At 36.6% G+C, this 24,035-nt stretch overlaps 1 protein-coding gene across 1 annotated transcript in view; it reads right to left on the minus strand.

Annotated features, from left to right (window-relative positions):
* Positions 1-1,728: 1,728 nt before the first annotated feature.
* Positions 1,729-24,035, minus strand: part of LOC128660490 (uncharacterized) — a gene marked incomplete in the record, with an annotated part of 570,712 nt that continues 548,405 nt past the window's right edge. Inside the window, 5 exon segments of the mRNA XM_053714367.1 lie at positions 1,729-1,983; positions 13,170-14,915; positions 15,296-15,457; positions 15,727-15,793; positions 15,956-16,012. Of these exon segments, the coding sequence (XP_053570342.1) occupies positions 1,928-1,983; positions 13,170-14,915; positions 15,296-15,457; positions 15,727-15,793; positions 15,956-16,012 (2,088 nt within the window).

Raw genomic sequence — 24,035 nt, forward strand, 5'->3', positions numbered from 1 at the left:
GTGCAACAAAACAGACAGAGCAGATATCTGTCCTTTTAGAGAACTCGCTGACAACCCTTTATCCAAACCCTCTTGGAGAAAGGAAAGTATCCTAGGAATTTTAATTTTACTCCAAGAGAATCCCTTGGATTCGCACCAACAGATATATTTTTTCCATATCTTATGGTAAATTTTCCTAGTCACAAGTTTTCTGGCTTGGACCAGAGTATCTATAACTGAATCTGAAAACCCACGCTTAGATAAAATCAAGCGTTCAATTTCCAAGCAGTCAGTTGCAGAGAGACTAGATTTGGATGTTCGAATTGACCTTGTACTAGAAGATCCTGTCTCAAAGGTAGCTTCCATGGTGGAGCCGATGACATATTCACCAGGTCTGCATACCAAGTCCTGCGTGGCCACGCAGGAGCTATCAGAATCACCGAGGCCTTCTCCTGTTTGATCCTGGCTACAAGCCTGGGAAGGAGAGGAAACGGTGGAAACACATAAGCTAGGTTGAACGACCAAGGCGCCACCAATGCATCCACTAGTGTCGCCTTGGGATCCCTGGATCTGGACCCGTAGCGAGGAACCTTGGAGTTCTGACGAGACGCCATCAGATCCATGTCTGGAATGCCCCAAAGTTGAGTTAACTGGGCAAAGACCTCCGGGTGGAGTTCCCACTCCCCCGGATGGAAAGTCTGATGACTCAAATAATCCGCCTCCCAGTTGTCTACTCCTGGGATGTGAATTGCAGATAGATGGCAGGAGTGATCCTCCGCCCATTTGATGATCTTGGATACCTCTCTCATCGCCAAGGAACTCTTTGTTCCCCCCTGATGATTGATGTACGCTACAGTCGTCATGTTGTCCGACTGAAATCTTATGAATCTGGCCTTCGCTTACCAGAGTGAAGGGGCCTTCCTGACTAGATTAGCTGTCTAACGAACTGCCTGGCGTAATAAAAACGTTCCCAAAAGTGTTTCAATCACAAAAACACTCCAAAAATCATAAAAATATTATATAAATCAATCGATTTAGCCCACAATAGTGTCAACCAGTATAGAGCCAATTTAAAAGCCTTCATTCTGTTATGAGTCTAAGAAAATGGCTTACCGGTCCCATGAGGGAAAATGACAGTCTTCTAGCATTACCATGTCTTGTTAGAAAAGAGACTAGTCATACCTGGAGCAGAAAAGTCTGCAAACTGTTCCCCCCAACTGAAGTTCTCTGGTTTCAACAGTCCTGCGTGGGAACAGCAATGGATTTTAGTTACTGTTGCTAAAATCATACTCCTCTTTTAACAGAAATCTTCTTCACTTTCTGTTGTAGAGTAAATAGTACAAACCGGCACTATTTTAAAATAATAAACTCTTGATAGAAGAAATAAAACTACAACTAACACCACATACTCTTTACCATCCCCGTGGAGATGCTACTTGTTCAGAGCGGCAAAGAGAATGACTGGGGGGCGGAGCCAGAGGGGGGACTATATGGACAGCTCTTGCTGTGTGCTCTCTTTGCCATTTCCTGTAGGGGAAGAGAATATCCCACAAGTAAGGATGAAGCCGTGGACCGGACACACCAATGTAGGAGAAATTAAGTAGTCTCTCTAACATTTACACTTATTTTCCACTAATGAAAAGAACAGATTTTGATATTACAAGCGGACATTGGTATGCTAATCTCTCAAACATTTGTGATTGAATGACAGTGAGTGAATACAAATAAATACATCCACATAAACACAGATTCGTCCTCACATTGCTCTTTATTTCTAGTGCAAAGCACAAATATGCTTTAGAAGAAATAAAACACAACAATGAATACAGATAAAAAAACAACTTAAGTATGTAAATACTAATAATGTTCTAGGTTTTTGTCTGTTCTGGGTATTGTCTTAGCAGTTTTTTCTTCTCCCACATCTTCTATTTACGTGATTTGGAAGCAGCTAATCTAATGCTCCAGTGTGGAAAAGAACCTGAGCAAACATTTCAATATTAACATCTGAAAAGAAACAAAGCAGCGTTATTGGTAATCTAAAGCATAGAGAATTTGCACAAAAGTTTATTATTCTAAACTCTTGCTATATAATGAGTAACATATTACTGTGAACAAACACAATCAAAAAGCCCTACTATCAATAAAAAATATAAATGCCACTAATTTTATATGAATAAATGACCTTCTGTATTACAATTTACTCTATCTACTAGATCAGCACTGCTAACACAGGTATACATGAAAAGTTTTGAGAAACAACTAAAGGGGCAGTTTTTTTAAATTTATTTTTTAACTATGCATAGCATGTATCAGCAATTAAAGGGACATTAAACACCTCTTGTTTTCGGGTACATTTAAAATAAATAAATGATACATTCATTTCTTTCATGGTGGTGAGAGTCCATGATCCATTGCTCCTTGGCATTACTCTTCCCTGCCGCTAGGAGGGTGCAAAGATTCACAAACCCCAAGAGCTCTATAAACCTTCTTGCACCTCACGGGTAAACAAGTCTTATGTATAGCTAAGCAAAACAGGTAGGAAAAATTAATAAGAGCAAAATAATACAAGCAGGGAAAAAAGATGTGCACAAAAATAAACCACCACCAGAAAATAAACAGGGTTGGGTCTCGTAGACTCTCACCACCATGAAAGAAAGAAATTTATCAGGTAATCATACTTTATGTTTTCTTTCGTACAGGTGGTGAAAGTCAATGATCCATTACTCCTGGAAACTAATACTCAAGCTGTAGAGTCCACGAGTAAAGAAAAATTATGGAGGGATTAAAAGAGACACAAAAACAAAATTATTTATTTCATGATTCAGAGAGAGCGTGCAATTTTAAGCAACTTTTTATTAATTTATTCTTCGTTCTCTTGCTATTTTTTTGTTGTTGAAAAAGCAGGAATGTAAGCATAGGAGCTGGAGCCTTTTTGGTTCTGCACCTGGGTAGCGACTGCTGATTGGTGGCTAAATGTAGCACAAAATGATAGAATTTAGTAAAAGTATGCAAAGAAGACGAAGTAGCTGCCTTGCATATATGGTCAACTAAAGCCCAAGAATTGCAGCATCTTCAATATAAGTTAATGATCAAAGGTGGAGAAATTGGCTTAATAACAGGTTTAATACATACCAAAGCTTGAACAAAACCATGAATATCAGGAAGTTTGGCAATCTTCATATGAACCAAAACAAAGACCATAAATCTGCCCCTTCACAGAACTGGCAAATAAGTCCTTATCCAGACCATCATGTAAAAACTGCAGAATCCAAGAATTCTGAAAGAATGCCAAGAAAAACCACGATCCAAACACCAAGAAATAAAGGCCTTTCAGACCTTTTTATAAATTTTCCTAGTCACAGACGCACAATCTATATGGCCCAAAGGCTGACGGGTAAAAAAACAAAAAAGTGCCCTAAACGCACAAAAATCTCTGACATGTGCAATCCTGAGGGTTTACATGCACTGACCCAATGCGAGCAGACGTGAAGGCCTACACTCGGGGAAACAAACGTTAACGTTCCTAGGCTATATATATATATATATATATATATATATATACACACACACAGTATCTCACAAAAGTGAGTACACAACTCACATTTTTGTAAATATTTTATTATATCTTTTCATGTGACATTACACTTTGCTACAATGTAAATTAGTGAGTGTACAGCCTGTATAACAGTGTAAACTGTTGGCAACAAAAGTGAGTACACCCCTAAGTGGAAATGTCCAAATTGGGCCCAAAGTGTCAATATTTTGTGTGGCCACCATTATTTTCCAGCACTGCCTTAACCCTGTTGGGCATGGAGTTCACCAAAGCTTCACAGGTTGCCACTGGAGTCCTCTTCCACTCCTCCATGACAACATCACGTATCTGGTGGATATTAGAGACCTTGCGCTCTCCTCAGTTTCAGGGTCTTGGCAATCTTCTTATAGCCTAGGCCATCTTTATGTAGAGCAACAATTCTTTTTTTCAGATCCTCAGAGTTCTTTGCCATGAGGTGCCATGTTGAACTTCCAGTAACCAGTATGAGAGAGTGTGAGAGCGATAACACCAAATTTAACACACCTGCTCCCCATTCACACCTGAGACATTGTAACACTAACAAGTCACATGACACCGGGGAGTGAAAATGGCTAATTAAGCCCAAATTGGACATTTCCACTTAGGGGTGTACTCGCTTTTGTTGCCAACAGTTTTGACATTAATGGCTGTGTGTTGAGTTATTTTAAGGGGACATTTACAAAAATGTGAGGGGTGTATCTCACTTTTGTGAGATACTGTATATGCTGTGTGCATAATTATTGGGCAAGTTGTATTTTTGAGGATTACTTTCATCACTGAACAACTACAGTGCTATCGGTCAATCCAAAATGTTAATAAACCTCAAACCTGAATATTTTATAAAGTAAAAGTGAAGTTTTGGCTTTCTTAGGAGAATATCTATGTGTGCACAATTATTGGGCAACTATAAGTGTGCAGAATTATTATGCAACTGAATGAAAACCGAAAATGTTCCCATCTCACTTGTTTATTTTCATCTGTTAATGTGAGAATAAACAAAATCAAAATTTACAAATAAACATTTCTGACATTTCCAAAAATAAATAAATCAGTGACCAATATAGCCACCCTTCATTTTAATAACAGTCATAAGCCTTCCATCCATGGAGTCTGCCAGTTTCTTGAACTGTTGACAACTTTTTGTGCAGCAGCAACCACAGCCTCCCAGACACTGTTCAGAGAGGTGTACTGTTTTCCTTCACCGTAAATCTCCCGTTTAAGAAGAGCCCACAAGTTCTCAATAGGGTTTAGGTCAGGTGAGGAAGGGGGCCATGCCATTCTTTCATCCTTAAGGCCTTTACTGGCTAGCCACGCAGTGGAGTACTTTGATGCATGCAATGGAGCATTGTCCTGCATAAATACCATGGTCCTCTAGAAAGATGCAGACTTTTTCCTGTACCACTGCTTGAAGAACGTGTCTTCTAAAAACTTGCCCTTTGCTGTTCTTGTTCAGTTGTGGTCGCGGTTTCAGCCTCCCTTACCTTGGCCATGTCTCTGAGCACTGAACACCTTGTACTGGGCACTCTAGGTAAGTTGCAGTTCTGGAATATGACAGCATTGGAGGATAATGGGTTCCTGGTAGATTCACGTTTGATTCTTCTCAAATCTTTGGCAGTTAATTTGCATCTTTTTTTCTCAACATGTTTCTTGCGACCCTGTTGACTATTTGCAACAAAACGTTTGATGGTTCTGTGATCACGCTCCAATATTTTAGCAATGTCAAGTGTGCTGCATCCCTCTGAAAGACGTTTTTTTTACAATTTTTGACCTTTCATAGTCAGTTAAATCTCTTTTTTTGGCCCATTTTGCCTGAGGAAAAGAAGCTGCCTAATAAATATGCACACCTTGATATAGGGTGTTGATCTCTAAAGGCCACATTCTCCCTCATTACACATCACCTGATATGCTTAAATCCAATAAGCATTCACGTTTATACAGCTAGGAGTTGGACAATATGCATAAAATGATGGATTTGGTCAAAATACTCACTTGCCTAATAATTGTGCACACAGTGTGTGTGTGTGTGTGTGTGTGTGTGTATATATATATATATATATATATATATATATGTATGTAAATTACTCAAAAGGCATATAGAGTGCCAAATAATTAAAAATACTAAAATACTACTTACAAAGAGACACTTATCTACTGGTAAAGCCAGCAGAAAGCCAAACCAGTGATGAAACATATCAGCAGAGGATATGCAATAGTGGTATACTGAAGACCCAGCAGGAAGAAGCAAAGAACAAGCCCCCGCAACACCTGTGGAAGGCTAATTTTCCATGAAATGAAAGAAAGTCACAACCCATACTCCATATGCAACCCTCTGACAAACACTGCACTATGAGGGGAAATATACCTCAACTCAGTATGAGAACCCCCACTCACAGAAGAATAACACCCACATCTTCATTATTCACCTTCCTCCAGTGGAGGCCAATATATGACTAGTTTACTAGTGAGGTGGGAGGGGTTTAAAAGGGCTCTTGGGGTTAGGGAATCTTTGCCACCTCCTAGTGGTAGGGAAAAGTAATTTGCAGAATGAACGGATTGTGGATTCTCACTACCTGTATGAAAGAAAATGTGTTTTGCCCCACACTCCCTAAAGAAGCCAAAAAAAAGCAAAATTTTTAACCTAGGTTTTCAAAATTCTACAAGTTGTATAAACTATCTTTTTTATTTGCAGCATTTACAGGTTACAGAAATTTGAATGTTGGCCTCTCTAGCTAACGTGGAAGAAAATGTTTTACTCAAAGCAATAGGTGTTATGCCCTTTAAAGTGCTACACTGCAAAAGATCTGTATAAACTATAAGGGCTAGATTACAAGAGGCATACTGAGAGCACAAAACGCGATTAGTATAGCTTGAATGCACTAATATTAATGTGCGACTTGATATTAAAAGATTATGGTAAAACTGATTTACCAGAGAAGGGTTATTGCGGCCAACATTTCTCTAGTGCAGCATATTCTTTCAATGAATATTGTCCTCGCGCTAAAACAGTGTTCATATTACAAGTTGTGCTCAAGTTTAAACTAAAATTGTGCTAGAATATTTAGCACAACTTAAGACCTTAAGTAAACATATCAAAAACATATTAAAATAAAAGTATAACACTTATTTATATACTTTTTAATATATATATATTTTTAATATTGATAAAAAGGTTTTAGAAGGGATATGGTATATGGCAAATTGACTGAAAAGGCTCCAATAAATTTAGATATATACGTGACGTTTCATATATATATATATATATATATATATATACAGGGAGTGCAGAATTATTAGGCAAGTTGTATTTTTGAGAATTAATTTTATTATTGAACAACAACCATGTTCTCAATGAACCCAAAAAACTCATTAATATCAAAGCTGAATAGTTTTGGAAGTAGTTTTTAGTTTGTTTTTAGTTATAGCTATTTTAGGGGGATATCTGTGTGTGCAGGTGACTATTACTGTGCATAATTATTAGGCAACTTAACAAAAAACAAATATATACCCATTTCAATTATTTATTTTTTACCAGTGAAACCAATATAACATCTCAACATTCACAAATATACATTTCTGACATTCAAAAACAAAACAAAAACAAATCAGTGACCAATATAGCCACCTTTCTTTGCAAGGACACTCAAAAGCCTGCCATCCATGGATTCTGTCAGTGTTTTGATCTGTTCACCATCAACATTGCGTGCAGCAGCAACCACAGCCTCCCAGACACTGTTCAGAGAGGTGTACTGTTTTCCCTCCTTGTAAATCTCACATTTGATGATGGACCACAGGTTCTCAATGGGGTTCAGATCAGGTGAACAAGGAGGCCATGTCATTAGATTTTCTTCTTTTATACCCTTTCTTGCCAGCCACGCCGTGGAGTACTTGGACGAGTGTGATGGAGCATTGTCCTGCATGAAAATCATGTTTTTCTTGAAGGATGCAGACTTCTTCCTGTACCACTGCTTGAAGAAGGTGTCTTCCAGAAACTGGCAGTAGGACTGGGAGTTGAGCTTGACTCCATCCTCAACCCGAAAAGGCCCTACAAGCTCATCTTTGATGATACCAGCCCAAACCAGTACTCAACCTCCACCTTGCTGGCGTCTGAGTCGGACTGGAGCTCTCTGCCCTTTACCAATCCAGCCACGGGCCCATCCATCTGGCCCATCAAGACTCACTCTCATTTCATCAGTCCATAAAACCTTAGAAAAATCAGTCTTGAGATATTTCTTGGCCCAGTCTTGACGTTTCAGCTTGTGTGTCTTGTTCAGTGGTGGTCGTCTTTCAGCCTTTCTTACCTTGGCCATGTCTCTGAGTATTGCACACCTTGTGCTTTTGGGCACTCCAGTGATGTTGCAGCTCTGAAATATGGCCAAACTGGTGGCAAGTGGCATCTTGGCAGCTGCACGCTTGACTTTTCTCAGTTCATGGGCAGTTATTTTGCGCCTTGTTCGATGATCACGCTTCAGAAGCTTTGCAATTTTAAGAGTGCTGCATCCCTCTGCAAGATATCTCACTATTTTTGACTTTTCTAAGCCTGTCAAGTCCTTCTTTTGACCCATTTTGCCAAAGGAAAGGAAGTTGCCTAATAATTATGCACACCTGATATAGGGTGTTGATGTCATTAGACCACACCCCTTGTCATTACAGAGATGCACATCACCTAATATGCTTAATTGGTAGTAGGCTTTCGAGCCTATACAGCTTGGAGTAAGACAACATGCATAAAGAGGATGATGTGGTCAAAATACTCATTTGCCTAATAATTCTGCACTCCCTGTATATATATATATATATATATATATATATATATATATTATCCAAACATATGCACTCCATGTAACAATGTTCATAAATGCCATGGTGCTCAATAATGAGTTCCAATACCACAGCAGAGATAAGCACATTTGACAAAGGGTCCTATGTGGTCCCGAAACGTTATGCACTGTTTTTAAATTGTGAACATTAAATGTGAAATTTTATTTGCAAAGTCCATTGAGTGCTTATCTCTGCTGTGGTATATATATATATATATATATATATATATATATATATACACACAGTGGGACAAAAAAGTATTTAGTCAGCCACCAATTGTTCAAGTTCTCCCACTTTAGAAGATGAGAGAGGCCTGTAATTTTCATCATAGGTATACCTCAACTATGAGTGACAAAATGTGGAAACAAATCCAGACAATCACATTGTCTGATTTGGAAAGAATTTATTTGCAAATTATGGTGGAAAATAAGTATTTGGTCAATATCAAAAGTTCATCTTAATACTTTGTTATATATCCTTAGTTGGCAATGACAGAGGTCAAACGTTTTCTGTAAGTCTTCACAAGGTTGTCACACAATGTTGCTGGTATGTTGGCCAATTCCTGCATGCAGATCTCCTCTAGAGCAGTGATGTTTTGGGGCTGTCGCTGGGCAACACGGACTTTCAACTCCCTCCAAAGGTTTTCTATGGGGTTGAGATCTGGAGACTGGCTAGGCCACTCCAGGACCTTGAAATGCTTCTTACGAAGCTACTCCTTCGTTGCCCAGGCGGTGTGTTTGGGATCATTGTCATGCTGAAAGACCCAGCCACGTTTCATCTTCAATGCCCTTGCTGAAGGAAGGAGGTTTGCACTCAAAATCTCATGATACATGGCCCCATTCATTCTTTCATGTACACGGATCAGTCGTCCTGTTCCCTTTGCAGAGAAACAGCCCCAAAGCATGGATGTTGCTACCCCCATGCGTCACTCTAGGTATGGTGTTCTTTGGTTGCAACTCAGCATTCTCTCTCCTCCAAACACGACGAGTTGTGTTTCTACCAAACAGTTCTACTTTGGTTTCATCTGACCATATGACATTCTCCCAATCCGCTTCTGGATCATCCAAATGCTCTCTAGCATACTTCAGATGGGCCCGGACATGTACTGGCTTAAGCAGGGGGACACGTCTGACACTGCAGGATCTGAGTCCCTGGTGGCGTAGTGTGTTACTGATGGTAGCCTTTGTTACGTTGGTCCCAGCTCTCTGCAGGTCATTCACTAGGTCCCCCCGTGTGGTTTTGGGATGTTTGCTCACCGTTCTTGTGATAATTTTGACCCCACGGAGTGAGATCTTGCGTGGAGCCCCATATCGAGGGAGATTATCAGTGGTCTTGTATGTCTTCCATTTTCTAATTATTGCTCACACAGTTGATTTCTTCACACCAAGCTGCTTGCCCATTGCAGATTCAGTCTTCCCAGCCTGGTGCAGGTCTACAATTTTGTTTCTTGTGTCCTTCGACAGCTTTTTGGTCTTCACCATAGTGGAGTTTGGAGTGTGACTGTTTGAGGTTGTGGACAGGTGTATTTTATACTGATAACAAGTTCAAACAGGTACTATTAATACAGGTAATGAATGGAGGACAGAGGAGCCTCTTAAAGAAGATGATACAGGTCTGTGAGAGCCAGAAATCTTGCTTGTTTGTAGGTGACCAAATACTTATTTTCCACCATAATATGCAAATAAATTATTTCCAAATCAGACAATGTGATTGTCTGGATTTGTTTTCACATTTTGTCTCTCATAGTTGAGGTATACCTATGATGAAAATTACAGGCCTCTCTCATCTTCTTAAGTGGGAGAACTTGCACACATGGTGGCTGACAATACTTTTTTGCACCACTGTATGTATATATGTATATGTATATATATATATATATATATATATATATATATATATATACACACATACATAAATACATATATACACTGACATATACATACATGACGTTTCAGGGAAACTCTCCCCGTCCTCAGTCTGATGTAATAAAGGAATTGATTTAATTCTGCATGTAAATCTATGTGCCATCTTTTACCCTTCCCAGTCAAATACCTTGAAACAATATTATTTGTATTCAATTTTAATATGTTTAAATATGTTTTGAATGAAAATACTTCTATTATTTTTAAATACAGGTACAAATCCTCAAAGAAAAAATAAAAGGTTTGTGTCCCTTTAATTCTTTCTTTTACTTGCATTCCAACCTCTGAGGGCAGGGAAAAAATATAAGTCTGAGAGTTAAATGACAGAAAACGTAAGCAAACTAAGTGATGAATGTATATGGCAGTGCTGCTTTTCTATGCATAAATAAAAAATAAGTTTAATGGCCCCTTAAGATTGCTTTTCATTATTGTTCTTTATCTGATCATTAAGCATTTGAGAAAAACAGAAACTGAAAGAGGTGAAGTGGGTGAAGAACGAAAGACATAGCAATAGATTTTTTCCATCCATATTTTGTACTCAACTTTTTTGCAAGGTAAGTAGCATTTAAAAGCATTACTGAACTGTTGGTAAATTATTTATTTTTTATTTAAAATGGGCTTGATGATGTCAACCAGTTAGGACCATGATAAACTAGGAAATAGGTGAACATAGCATATAAACCATCAAAAGAACTTAGGAAAAACTAAATGTATGCATACCTGGTAAATTAATTTATTTCACTATGGTGAGAGTCCACGAGGCATCACGGGTGGGAAAATGACCATCCAGTCCACTAGGAGGCAGAAACACCACAACACACTATTAATTAGCTATGTTATAAATCCTTCCAACTAACCCTGAATCCTCAGTCAAAGTGCTTGGGGGAAAGCCTTGAGAGTTTCCCCTCCAACATGTTGAGATTGTTCTAGCATCACAAAAACAGGAAAAGCTATTGACAAGGTGCACTAAAAAATGAACCCATAACCAAGCTACAGGTAAACGCTAATGCAAGGTTTTCCATGGAAATATTGACAGCTGACTCATTATAAATACACTTTTGATAATTATAACTTCCAAGAAACAGTCGAGGCATTAAAAATCCTCAAGACAATTGCTCTGCCGCCATCACTAAAGCTGACTTGTTGGCCATACGTACTAGTAGTAGTTCAAGGCATTAAGGAGTAATTTGCAAGTCTCAAGCATGACATTAATGAAATCGGCATTAAGGTGGAGGCAATGGAGGATGAAAGAGTATGACTGCAGCTCCCTTGATAATGTACGTTACAACATGGTGGCTCCCTGTCTAAAACATAAGTAATGGTTTACAACAAAACTTCGGTCTATTAGGAGTTCTTCACTATCAGGTCATTTGCACATTGATTTTGTGTATGGATGTTGGTGCTGCATAAACCTTAAGAAAAGTATTATCATTTAAGTAATGGTCAGGTGTTCAGGGTCCTTTTAATAAATTGCTATTGTATATGAAGGCTTATAATGGATGGTATAGAATGTGGATAGTGCAAATCTGTATTTATTTACAGTCCTGTTGAATTATTACTATTTTAATGTAGTGGTTTTGTATAATATTACAGTGTAATGTTATGTTATTGACCTATGTGTATCTGTTATTTTTATTTTATTGTTGAAAAATTCAAGAAAAATATTATATTTAAAACAAAACAAAAAAGCTAAAGCAAAACCCAATGTCAAAATCTAAGATTTTAGTGCAGGTGAGTAAATAAGTCTGCATTACCAATCTTAAGTAACTCTGGAGTGCACTGAATTGAAAGAGACAGTAACCCCATTTTAACTAATGTTTTAAAAGTGCCTTAAAACTACTAAAAATAAAATATGTGGAAAATATATGTCCCCAGACTATTTGAATCATATGTACATGTTCAGTCTAAAAGCACCTTCACCCATAGGGGCCAAATTAACAAGCTCCGAATGGAGCTTGATGCCCCTGTTTCCTTCAGTCTTGCCGGAAACATCAGTTATTAAGCAGCGGAACTGGTCCACATGGTCTGAGGCTGTGTAAATCAATCTGCCCGATCCTATACGATCGGGCTGATTAACACCCCCTGCTAGCGGCCGATTGGCCGCAAATCTGCAGGGGGCAACATTGCACAAGCAGTTCACAAAAACTGCTTGTACAATGATAAATCACTGTTGTCATTCATCTATGTCTGTTGGACATGAACCAACAGACCCCATAATGCTTATCTCAGCCCCATAGTGCTTATCTCAGCTGCAGACAACTGCTTCCTGTAGAAAGGCCCATCGGTGCACGCATGTCAAGAATCTCACAAAGAACAGCATTCTACAACCCAGGAAGATAAGTCCACATTTCACCTTGGAGGCCTGTTACATTACATTGCAGGCCTGGTCAAAAACTCCTTGGCTACTCCTCTGTCCTTATTAGCCACTCTACGGAGGAAATAGGTCTAAGATCGGTTAGAGAACCCTCTCAACAAGTAGATCAGCACTTCAGAACTCACCTCACTCAATTACTAAGGATTCAATGTCAGTGGGATTGATTTATAGCTCTGGTGTGTTGGGTTGTTTTTGCTTCCTCCCAGTGGGCATACACACATATATATATATATATATATATGTGTGTGTGTTTTTTATTATCCCATAATGGAAATGAAGTTATATGAGCCACAGATGAAAAGGAAGATAAAACAGAATAAACACATTATTGAAGAAATAAATAAAATAATCAAAGAAAAAAGTATGAAGGAAAAAATGAGGTTTGCTATGGAAGATGTAAATCAATACACTGGGTGTTAAAAAAAATCAGAATTGCATATCAAAAGTTATTTTCAGTTATAAGAGTGCTCCAAAATGATGAATTAGAAAATAAACAAATTCTTACCCTGAAGGGCCGGATAAAATGGAGACAGTGTTGTGAGGATTTTAATCACATTATCCAAGTCCTTCCCCTTGAGGAGCTTGAGTATATCAGGGCTCAGGCCTTTTGATTTAGGTTGCGTGCCAGGGGAATTTGATTCTGAAGTTTTCTCATTTGAGCCACTGGAGGAAGAGGAAGGTGGCTTGTTGGCATCAGCATTCGACTTGACCTTAAGATCACTTGTCTCCATGCTACAAGCGACACTTTGCTCTCTAGATGGCTGTTTTACAGGAATAGGCTCAGTCTTCTTTTTATCAGAGATAAGCAATTTGCTTGCAGGTTGGCTACTAGAAGAATAATTAGGATACGGTCTTTTTATGGCTTTCCCTACCATATAACTAACAGGCACTGAGTTTGAATATGTCTTAAACAAGGTACTAGAGGAAGAAGGTGTAGAACTATAAGCTACAGATTTAGACATGGTAACAGAATCAGCAGACTCTATAGGATAAGGGACAAGAGGTTTTACAGGCGGCTCAATCACTGGTTTTACAGGGGGCACATTTAGCGGCTGTCCAAGTGGTGCACTGTGGGGTTTTACTGGTGGCACACTTTGCGGTTGTCCAAATGGTGCACTGAGTGGTTTTACAGGTGCCCCACTTAGCTGTTGCCCAATTGGTGCACTTACCGGTCTTACAGGTGGCACACTTTGCAGTTCTTTAAACGGTGTACTGAGCGGTTTTACAGGCGGCACACTTCGTGGTTGACCAAGCGGTTTTACAGGTGGCACAGATTGCGGTTTTACAAACGGTGCCCTAAGCATTTTTACAGTTGTTGGACTTTGCGGCTGTCCAATCGGTGCACTGAGCGTTTTTACAGGTGGCACACCTTGCTGTTGTCTGATTGGTTCATTGATTGGTTTAACAGGCGGTACAATTTGTGGTGGTCCAAGTGGTGCACTGAGCGGTTTTACAGATTGCACACCTTGCAGTTGTCCAAGTGGTGTACTGAGCGATTTTACAGGCGGCACACTTTGCGGTTGTCCAAGTGGTGCACTTGGCGGTTTTACAGGTGGCATACTTAGTGGTTGTCCGATTGGCGCACTGAGCGGTCTTACAGGTGGCACACTTGGTGGTTGTCCGAGTGGTGCACTTAGCGGTGTCACAGGTGGTACACTAAGTAAATTGACAGGGGGCACACTTTGCGGTTGTCCAAGTGGTGCACTGAGCGGTTTTACAGGTGGCACACTTTGTGGTTGTCCAAGTGGCACACTGAGTGGTGTCACACTTTGCGGTTGTCCAAGTGGTGCACTGAGTGGCTTTACAGGTGGCTCACTTAGTGGTTGTCCAAGTGAATTTACAGGTGTCTTATCTAGCGGTTTTACAGATGACTCATTTAGCGGTTTTACAGATGACTCATTTAGCGGTTTTACAGATGACTCATTTAGCGGTTTTACAGATGACTCATTTAGCGGTTTTACAGATGACTCATTTAGCGGTTTTACAAGTTGGCCATGTACTGTTTTAACAGGTGGTTCATTTAGCGGCAATACAGGTGGCTCTCCTATAGAAATCTTTGCAGTGTTCATTTCATTGTGGACAAGAGATTTGCCATCAGATTGGCTTCTAGGTGTATAAGATGTGTCCATGGTCGTGTTTTGTGAAGAGGACTCTCCAGAGTTATATTTGAGTCCTTCATTATTTGTGTTACTTGATGATGGTACTGGAGCCATTTCAGCTTCGTATCTCGTCCTTTCCTTGTTTTCAAAACCTTAAAAAGATACAAATATTCTTATTAATCACACACTCAAAATGTATGGTAATCGTAATTTAAGAACACAAGAAAATTATTATTATTTAAGACAAACTTTGGCTGCCTTTTTTTTTTTTACACTCTACCAACAATTATTTATTCAGTACTGGAGAAAGTTTCAAATTCTTCGTATTTGTTTTATACTTCCTGTATTGTAGATTTATTTTCTAGGCAGACATCTATGTTAAAATGTTATTGAAACAAATGTCATATTACAGCTGTTGCAGCTGAAAGAGTATTTTAGCCTAGCTGAAGCAAAACAATAGTTGATGTTATTTGCATCTGTAACACTAAATCCTGGATAATGGGGTAAAAGTTGTAACCGCCCCACCTCTTACCAGAGTAACTGCTACTTTGTGGAAATCTGTCACATATGGGCTGGAAATTACTAGATGCAATCACAGGATTTCCAGACGATCTTTGAGATGAATTTAGCCCTTCTGAAGAAGTGGAAGTTTTCTCAGTGGACCAATAAGGCTTCAGATTTGGTCTTTCAAAACCTTAAAAATAAAAAAATACCAATTTAAAAACATATTTAAAAGTGTATAGCTATACAAAATGTATGTGATTCATAACCTTACACACACAAGTAACCTATATATGACACTGAAAATATTGAATTGAAACTATGTTGATAGGTAAATGATATACCAAACTGTTATATATGAGATAATGTCCAATAATAAAAAATAAGGACAAATTTGTGGCTGAGGCTGTGATGAATTATAAAAAATATTGCATTGCATTGTACTTACTATAAGACACATACCTGAACTTATTGAGCTGTTGTTCATATCCCTAGGTTTGGGGGGTGACAATGGAATTCTCTCCACAGACTACAAAAAGAAAATGGCTTAGGTTACTGTTCATAAAAAGCTACCCAGACTGATTTATAAATAGAAAAGACTTGCCTTAATACAGGTTCACTATACTAATAACTCTTTTCAAAACTGTACTGTGTACTGTTCATGAAAAGCAAATGTGTTTTGGATACTTACATTTGTTTTTTCTTTTGGCGTTGACTGAACTGTTTTTGAACCATATGCATCTGTAATCTGTTAAAACAAAAATACAGTAATTCAAATGTAAGGCCAAGCTATGAGGAAGCCAAAAAGATAATTGAAGGTCTGAATGAGAAGTCAATATTCATCCACAACAACCAAACCAAAATGTTCCTAACTCTTCTATTACCCACCTTTAACAACCACATGTGGTTGAGGAATTGTTCTGATATTTATCTTAAAAAATGCACAATTCATAATAGTGTATTTTCAAATACTAAATAAAGTAACATGTTTATAAGGTTTTGTGATCATTCAATGTTGTATTCAACAATACATTTATATTTCCACACACAAAGAAACAAGTACAAGATTAAACTTTTCTTTTGCATAGATGCATGTTTTTTTCTCCATTTTCTGGAGTGACATTGAATGTCAATTCTAAACAATAGTTTTTGTAACTAAATGGTACCCACTAATATAGTCTAAAAATGGCTAAAAGGAATGACTATGAATGGATAAAAGGCTAGAAAAATGCATAACTGACAATTATCAATCCAGTTATTGCAGCCCTTGACCAGTGTAGATGCTCCTTATATCAATACACAATCATCAATATAATATGTGTCTTTTATATGCATTTGACTGATCTCTTTCCTGGATCACAAATGCTGCATTATGAATTATATAACTGTATCGTTCCAAGCAGTTAGAAACTTACAATAAAGAAAGTGTAGCTACATAAAACATTTTGCCACATTCAAGACACCAGTTAACAGATATACTCATATTAATCTTTCTTTAAATATTTTACTATGCTGTATGGGCTTTCAGGTTTCTCCCTATTGTGTAATATACCGACTCGTAATGACTGGTTAAATGACATCTATAAAAAAAAACAACAACAACAACTAAACTACCTTTTTGACTATGTTTTACGCGCAACTGTTTCATCTACAGTAAACAAGTAGACAAGATCCTTCACATCCAGCAGATATTCCATAACCAGTTGCAATGATTTCAACAAAACATGGCATCTTTTAAGTCCCTGGTCAATTATTATTGAATACAATAGGGAAGATTTTTAAAAACTTGCACAAGTATTACTAAGGACTCTAGAAAAAGAAATTACACTATATATTTATCAATGTGAAGGAGACACAAATGCAATGCAATCTAGAACTTAAATATGCATTTCTTTTACCTTTTCAGTTTGTACTTTGTTTTATTTACTTTAAAATAGAATAAAACGATTTGTACACATTATTAAACTATTTTGCAATGGTTTCTATGGAAGATGGGACAAAAACTGCAAGCAGGTTGGACAGGGTAGTTCCTTTGTTTGAAGCATTCTTACAGCTCTCAGTGAATTATCAAAGCATTTCCTAGCTGTGTAAAACATGCACACACTTAACATGTGACGCAAGCACGGAAAAATGTGATCTTAAAAATGTGCACAAACTTTGGATAATTTCTCATTCCAGGTTTCTGACAAAGACCACACCACTTGCATCAGTCAATATCACAAATGAATATTATGATCTAATGTAATTGTAGTTAAAATGTGTTTTTGTTTATCTGTTATGCTTGTAACCCTGTTTGCTTACATTGTAACCATTTTTAACCTGTTCTTTACTTGACCAAGTCTGAATAATTTAAATGATGCACATATTATCAGCACAGATGTTGATGACGTTTTATAACCACCACTTTTTGTCCATCCTCCAGCTATAAACCATTTTACACCTTATGTCTCACTCCTAACCTCTAGAGTGTATGCTCTTTGGAGCAGGGTCTGCTTCACATTTATCAATGATATCAAGTCTATTTATATTGTACTGTATACCCAAATGATCTTATATTTAACACTGGAAAATAAACATGAAACACAATAACCCTGCCAAATTTCACTTCTGCACTAATGTTAAAGCAAGGAAAAAAAAAAAAAATCAACGTGCGTTGATTTTTTTTGCGCTCAAGTGATCTTGTTTACTTTCAACTTGAAATATTAGCGTTACAACCACCAAGTGCAAACAGCTGCAATAAACCCATTTTCGCTTGCACGTAACTGTTAGTGAGCCACTCTTAATCTGGCTCTAAATCTGCTAAAAAAAAAAAAATCAATTTTCAGGGAGCGCTGAGATCATACAGCGAACTTGTCTCACAGACGTAGTTGGTTCACGCCAGGCAGAGTTTCCGGACCCTGTGCCAAATTGCTATAGTAGCTTGTGCAGACAGATAGGTTTGTAAGTCACTGTTAGCTCCAGGCAATATGCAAAAGCCTAATGCGTTTCCCTCGGTCTACGGCCAGGCTTCTTCAAGAGGCAGTATAAGTAACAGATATCCCTGGCATTGATTAAAGGCGTAGCAACCAATCCATGATCAGAAAGGATCTTTTCAAGGATAATCAAGGCAAAGTAGCAGTTAAGAACTTTAGAAAAAACACTGATCTAAATAGTTTTATACAAGCTAAAATCGCACACACAAAAAGCTGGCTAAATAATGTTCCATACAGCCAGTTCTTACGTATAAAAAGGAATTGTACTCATATACCAGATTATGAAATAGAAGCCAATATTCTTGAAAATAAATTTTTAGATAAGGGATATAGCAAAGAAGTTATACAAGAAGCTAGATCCAAAGCGGCATCCAGAGATATGAAGACCTTTCTTAGCAAACAGAATTAATTTTTATCATTAGGGACTAGTATACACAAGGAATTAATAAAATCGCAATCCCCTAGAAGCAACCCTATAAGATTCATTACCTCTTTCAACGAAGGTTCCAAGAAGTTGGAAAGCATTCTTAATAAACCCTGGCCCTTACTAAGATCTGACCCCCTTTTAGGACCACATCTAGACACTAAACCTAACATCACTTATAAGAAAGGAAAAAGTCTAAGTAATATACTAGCCCCAAGTAAAATTAAACCACTTAATAAAAGGAAAGATAATGTTATAGAGGGAACTAACTGGCTTAAATAATGAAAAGGTACCATGAGATGTGGTAAAACTAGGTGCAATATGTGTAAACATATAAACAAATCGCCTACATTTCATAATAGTGAATTAACAGAAACATTTAATATCATGTTTAAAAGCAACTGTGATTCCACATATATTGTATATCTATTGGAATGTGGGTGTGGCCTCATTTATGTCGGCCGCACTAAAAGGAAAGCTAGACGTAGAATTAATGAACACATTTATAACATTAAAGAAAAATTACTTAAACATAGTGTTCCTAAACATTTTCTCGACTTCCATGGTAGTAACCTATGTTCTCTGAAAATACAAATCATAGATTGGGTCCCTCAAACAAAACCGAATAGGTTACTTGAACTTAGGAAATTAGAGACCAAATGGATCTACAAGTTAAAAACATTACAACCTTTAGGTCTGAACATTGATATAGATGTAGCAGCTTTTATGTAAAGTCATTAAGTACTGTTTTTAATCTTTTCTATACAGATATATTTAATTTAATTGATATTTGTACTCAACACATTTTAGGGAGTAATCTAATTTTTAAAAAAATATTTTTAAAAATGTAAAAAATAAAATATATGTTTTTTTATATATAATAATATGTTCTATTATTTAATATTTTGTTACTGTGTTACTAGGCATGGGATTTGCAGCAACTGTTGTGGTGTTTAATATATGCTATATTAGAATATGGTGTAGAGTGCCAATTGTCTTGGTGTTGATTCATTTCGATTTTTTTGTTTTGAATTTTCAAGTTGTTACAGCATTTATGCTCTTTGTTCTATACTATACATAGGACCCAGGAACACTAATCTGAAATGAACGGTAAATTAGTTAACTCCATGTAGGTCATCGGATTTAGAGTGATAGGGTTTTTTTAAAAAAAAAAAAAAACCATATACATTCTTATTTTCCATGAGAACATTGCTACAAATATTGCAACACTTGTTGGTAACATTGGTAAATAAGATTATTTAAAGCGTCTTCAGTTTATACATAGAACATCAATTAGTTATTAGTATATTTATTGTATATTTTATTTCTTATTATGAGTTTTTAGGTTTATATTTTATTCAATATACTTATTTGTTATTTTTTTTTTTACTAAGTGCTGTTAGCGTAACATATATGTATTATTTATGTTGTTTTTAAAAGGTTATATTATGTTACATTTACAATGTGTCAAATGTCCTTGAATATAGAACTCCAACACACTCTCCCAATCAGGATTGGTGATTAAACACACCCTCCAGTCTAATTGGACCTTCTACTCAAAATCAGGATTGGTGATCACATACACCCTCCAGTCTAATTGGACCTTCTACTCAAAATCAGGATTGGTGATCACATACACCCTCCAGTCTAATTGGACTTTCTACTTCTTTCTTATCATGGATTGGTTGCTACGCCTTTAAATAAAAAGGCGCAATGCCGGGGATATCCGTTATTTATTCTGCCTCTTGAAGAAGCCTGGCTGTAGACCGGGGGAAACGCATTAGGCTTTTGCATATTGCCTGGAGCTAACAGTGACTTACAAGCCTATCTGTCTTCACAAGCTACTATAGCAATTTGGCACAGGATCCGGAAACTCTGCCTGGCGTGAACTAACTACGTCTGTGAGACAAGTAAGCTGTATGATCTCAGCGCTCGCTGTAAATGCATTTTACACTTTGTATTTAGTAAGTGCAACTTAATTTGCGTGTGCATTAAATGTGATTAAAGCTTTACACTTGAGTCTTGCCCTGTGCACCTTTTCTTTTATGTCACTACACTTGAGCTAAGGTTTTGGGAATACCTAGCTGGATAAAGGCTGCATGGATCTGGCACTTCAACTCCCTCTGTTTCATAAAGAGTTAACCATCCTAAGCTTACCAAAGGCTCTAAATATTGCTTCTCCTTTTCATCACTATTTGATGCTTTGGGATTTGATGCCCTGGAAATCTTATCTTTATCAGAGATTAGAAAATAGACAGCTTCCTTGGGACATTTTATGTTAACCCTTCTATACGGGTAACTTTAAAAGGTACTGTGATGATAATACATAAAACCATAGCATTTACACTAGTGCATTGATGCAAATACAACAATAGTCCAAGAGCGCCTAAAAGAAGGCAAAGGAAGAGTCTAACAAATTAAGTAAAAATAAGTTAGAAATAAGTTAAAAATGATCAAACATTTATTAACAAATCATAATTATTAACATGGATCCATGTGTACTATACATACATACATATACGAACTAAAAAGATTGAATTTTATCTGAATATAAAAACAATATAAAATAAATATCTTATGAAGTCTCTCCAAATAGGGAGATCAACAAATACGGAGATCAACAATGGGAGTTAAAAAACTTGAAGTTGTGTAATGTTGCATCTAGTAATTGTGTCCAATAATTGTATCCAATAGATGTATCCAATAGATGTGTTCTAGTAGTAAGAATTCCAGTAAGACAAATCCATAAGAAAAAATCCAGTGGTGAAACTAGTGAAGTCCAAACAAAAAAATATGTGAATATATATATATATATATATATATATATATATATATATATATATATATATATATGGTGGAAAATTTAAAAATGTAAAAAATAAAAATAGTATTATAAAAATAAAATTGTAAAAAATATAAAAATATATAAAAAGTGAATTTTTTTTGGAAAAAACGATGTGTTAAAAATTGGTGAATAAATACAATGAAATTGGGAATAGGTGTAATCCAAATTAATATTGAATGTTAGTGAGTGATCCTCCTTATAAGTGTTTCCTTATGAGTGAATGTTTTGTATATATCCGTGTGGATGATGAAAGTTTATTCTTCTGGTATCCTTTCAATAATATCCTAGTAGTTCCTGTGAATTACAAAATATAACATAGTGCAATAACGTTTCCAGATATAGATAATATTAAAATAATGCTCACCAAATTGTCAACGTGTTTCGGCCTCTCTATCAGGCCTTTCTCAAGGCTATCTTGTGGTGAGTACTGGTGGCTCTATTTGTGTGTATTGATGACCAATAGATTATCGTGGTTTTGGCGCTAAACACTCATTGACATTAACCCGGAAGTATCCTTTATATTTCGCTTCCGGTATGAACCTTAGTATTTCAATGGTAAATTTTCTCATCAATATTATTGTTGCGTCTGCAATCAACTGTATTTCTATTCCAACAAATATTAGCCCAGTGGGTTATTGTGTTATATGGAAGCTGTATTTGGTAATTGTTGTTTCAAGGGATAGCTCCGTATCTACGCACGTGAGCGTCAAACCGGAAGTGACATGCTATTTGTTTACTTCCGGTTTCGGTACTAAAAAACAGTAAACATCCTATGTGGGTCAATTTCGTAGAAACTATATTAGCAATGAGGAGAGCAATAATATCTGGTGAGATATTCAAATAGACAGATATAAAAATACATTAATACAAAAGACATTAATACAAAAAACTGAACCTGGTAGGAAGTCTTATATCCTTTACAAGTAAATAACATAAAACTACCCTAATATAGAGAAAAGTTGGTGAAGAAAAATAAATAATATAGAAAAAATATATCTATAAATATAAATAAGATCAGTGTACTTTTTGAACACTTTAAACGGGGACAGAAAAATAGAGCAAATCTATAAAACGGATTAGCAATAGATATTAAAATGGATATTAAAATTATTTAAAAAAAGGGGATATGTATACACACACTGTGTTCAGGGAACTATCAGTAAATAAATTGATCGAAAAGGGATCAGACATTGTATAGACAAGACTCAGTGGGAGTTAACATTTGGCCATAGAGAGCTAGTATGAAAATACATGCAAACTAACTAAATGTCGTCTCTATCTGAGTGTCAAGAGTTCTTAATACTCAATAAATGTGAGAGATTGAGCATGAAAGCACTGAGACAGCACTTTACAGACATTTTACCAATCACCATCGAGCAAGCCACAAAGATTTTAATTATATAGGCATACAAATAGTGACACCTAATTGGAGGGGAGGTGATTATGAGAGATGCCTACTTACTACTGAATCCAAATGGATTTTTAATATCGACTGTATATACCCCAGGGGCTTGAATAATAGAGAGGATCTCTCACATTTATTGAGTATTAAGAACTCTTGACACTCAGATAGAGACGACATTTAGTTAGTTTGCATGTATTTTCATACTAGCTCTCTATGGCCAAATGTTAACTCCCACTGAATCTTGTCTATACAATGTCTGATCCCTTTTCGATCAATTTATTTACTGATAGTTCCCTGAACACAGTGTGTGTATACATATCCCCTTTTTTTAAATAATTTTAATATCCATTTTAATATCTATTGCTAATCCATTTTATAGATTTGCTCTATTTTTCTGTCCCCGTTTAAAGTGTTCAAAAAGTACACTGATCTTATTTATATTTATAGATATATTTTTTCTATATTATTTATTTTTCTTCACCAACTTTTCTCTATATTAGGGTAGTTTTATGTTATTTACTTGTAAGGATATAAGACTTCCTACCAGGTTCTAATTCTTGCACTTATGTACATTTTTAACTTATGTATTTTAAAACATACACATGTAAATTTATGTAATTTTATGTATTTTTTTATATATTTGTATCTAATGGATTTTCAAATATTTTTCTATATCAGTTTTTTGTATTAATGTCTTTTGTATTAATGTATTTTTATATCTGTCTATTTGAATATCTCACCAGATATTATTGCTCTCCTCATTGCTAATATAGTTTCTACGAAATTGACCCACATAGGATGTTTACCGTTATTTAGTATCGAAACCGAAAGTAAACAAAGAGCATGTCACTTCCGGTTTGACGCTCACGTGCGTAGATACGGAGCGATCCCTTGAAACAACAATTACCAAATACAGCTTCCATATAACACAATAACCCACTGGGCTAATATTTGCTGGAATAGAAATACAGTTGATTGCAGACGCAACAATAATATTGATGAGAAGATTTACCATTGAAATACTAAGGTTCATAGCGGAAGCGAAATATAAAGGATACTTCCGGGTTAATGTCAATGAGTGTTTAGCGCCAAAACCACGATAATCTATTGGTTATCAACACACAC

The sequence above is a fragment of the Bombina bombina genome, chromosome 5 (assembly GCF_027579735.1).
Source record: "Bombina bombina isolate aBomBom1 chromosome 5, aBomBom1.pri, whole genome shotgun sequence".
Lineage (NCBI taxonomy): Eukaryota > Metazoa > Chordata > Amphibia > Anura > Bombinatoridae > Bombina > Bombina bombina.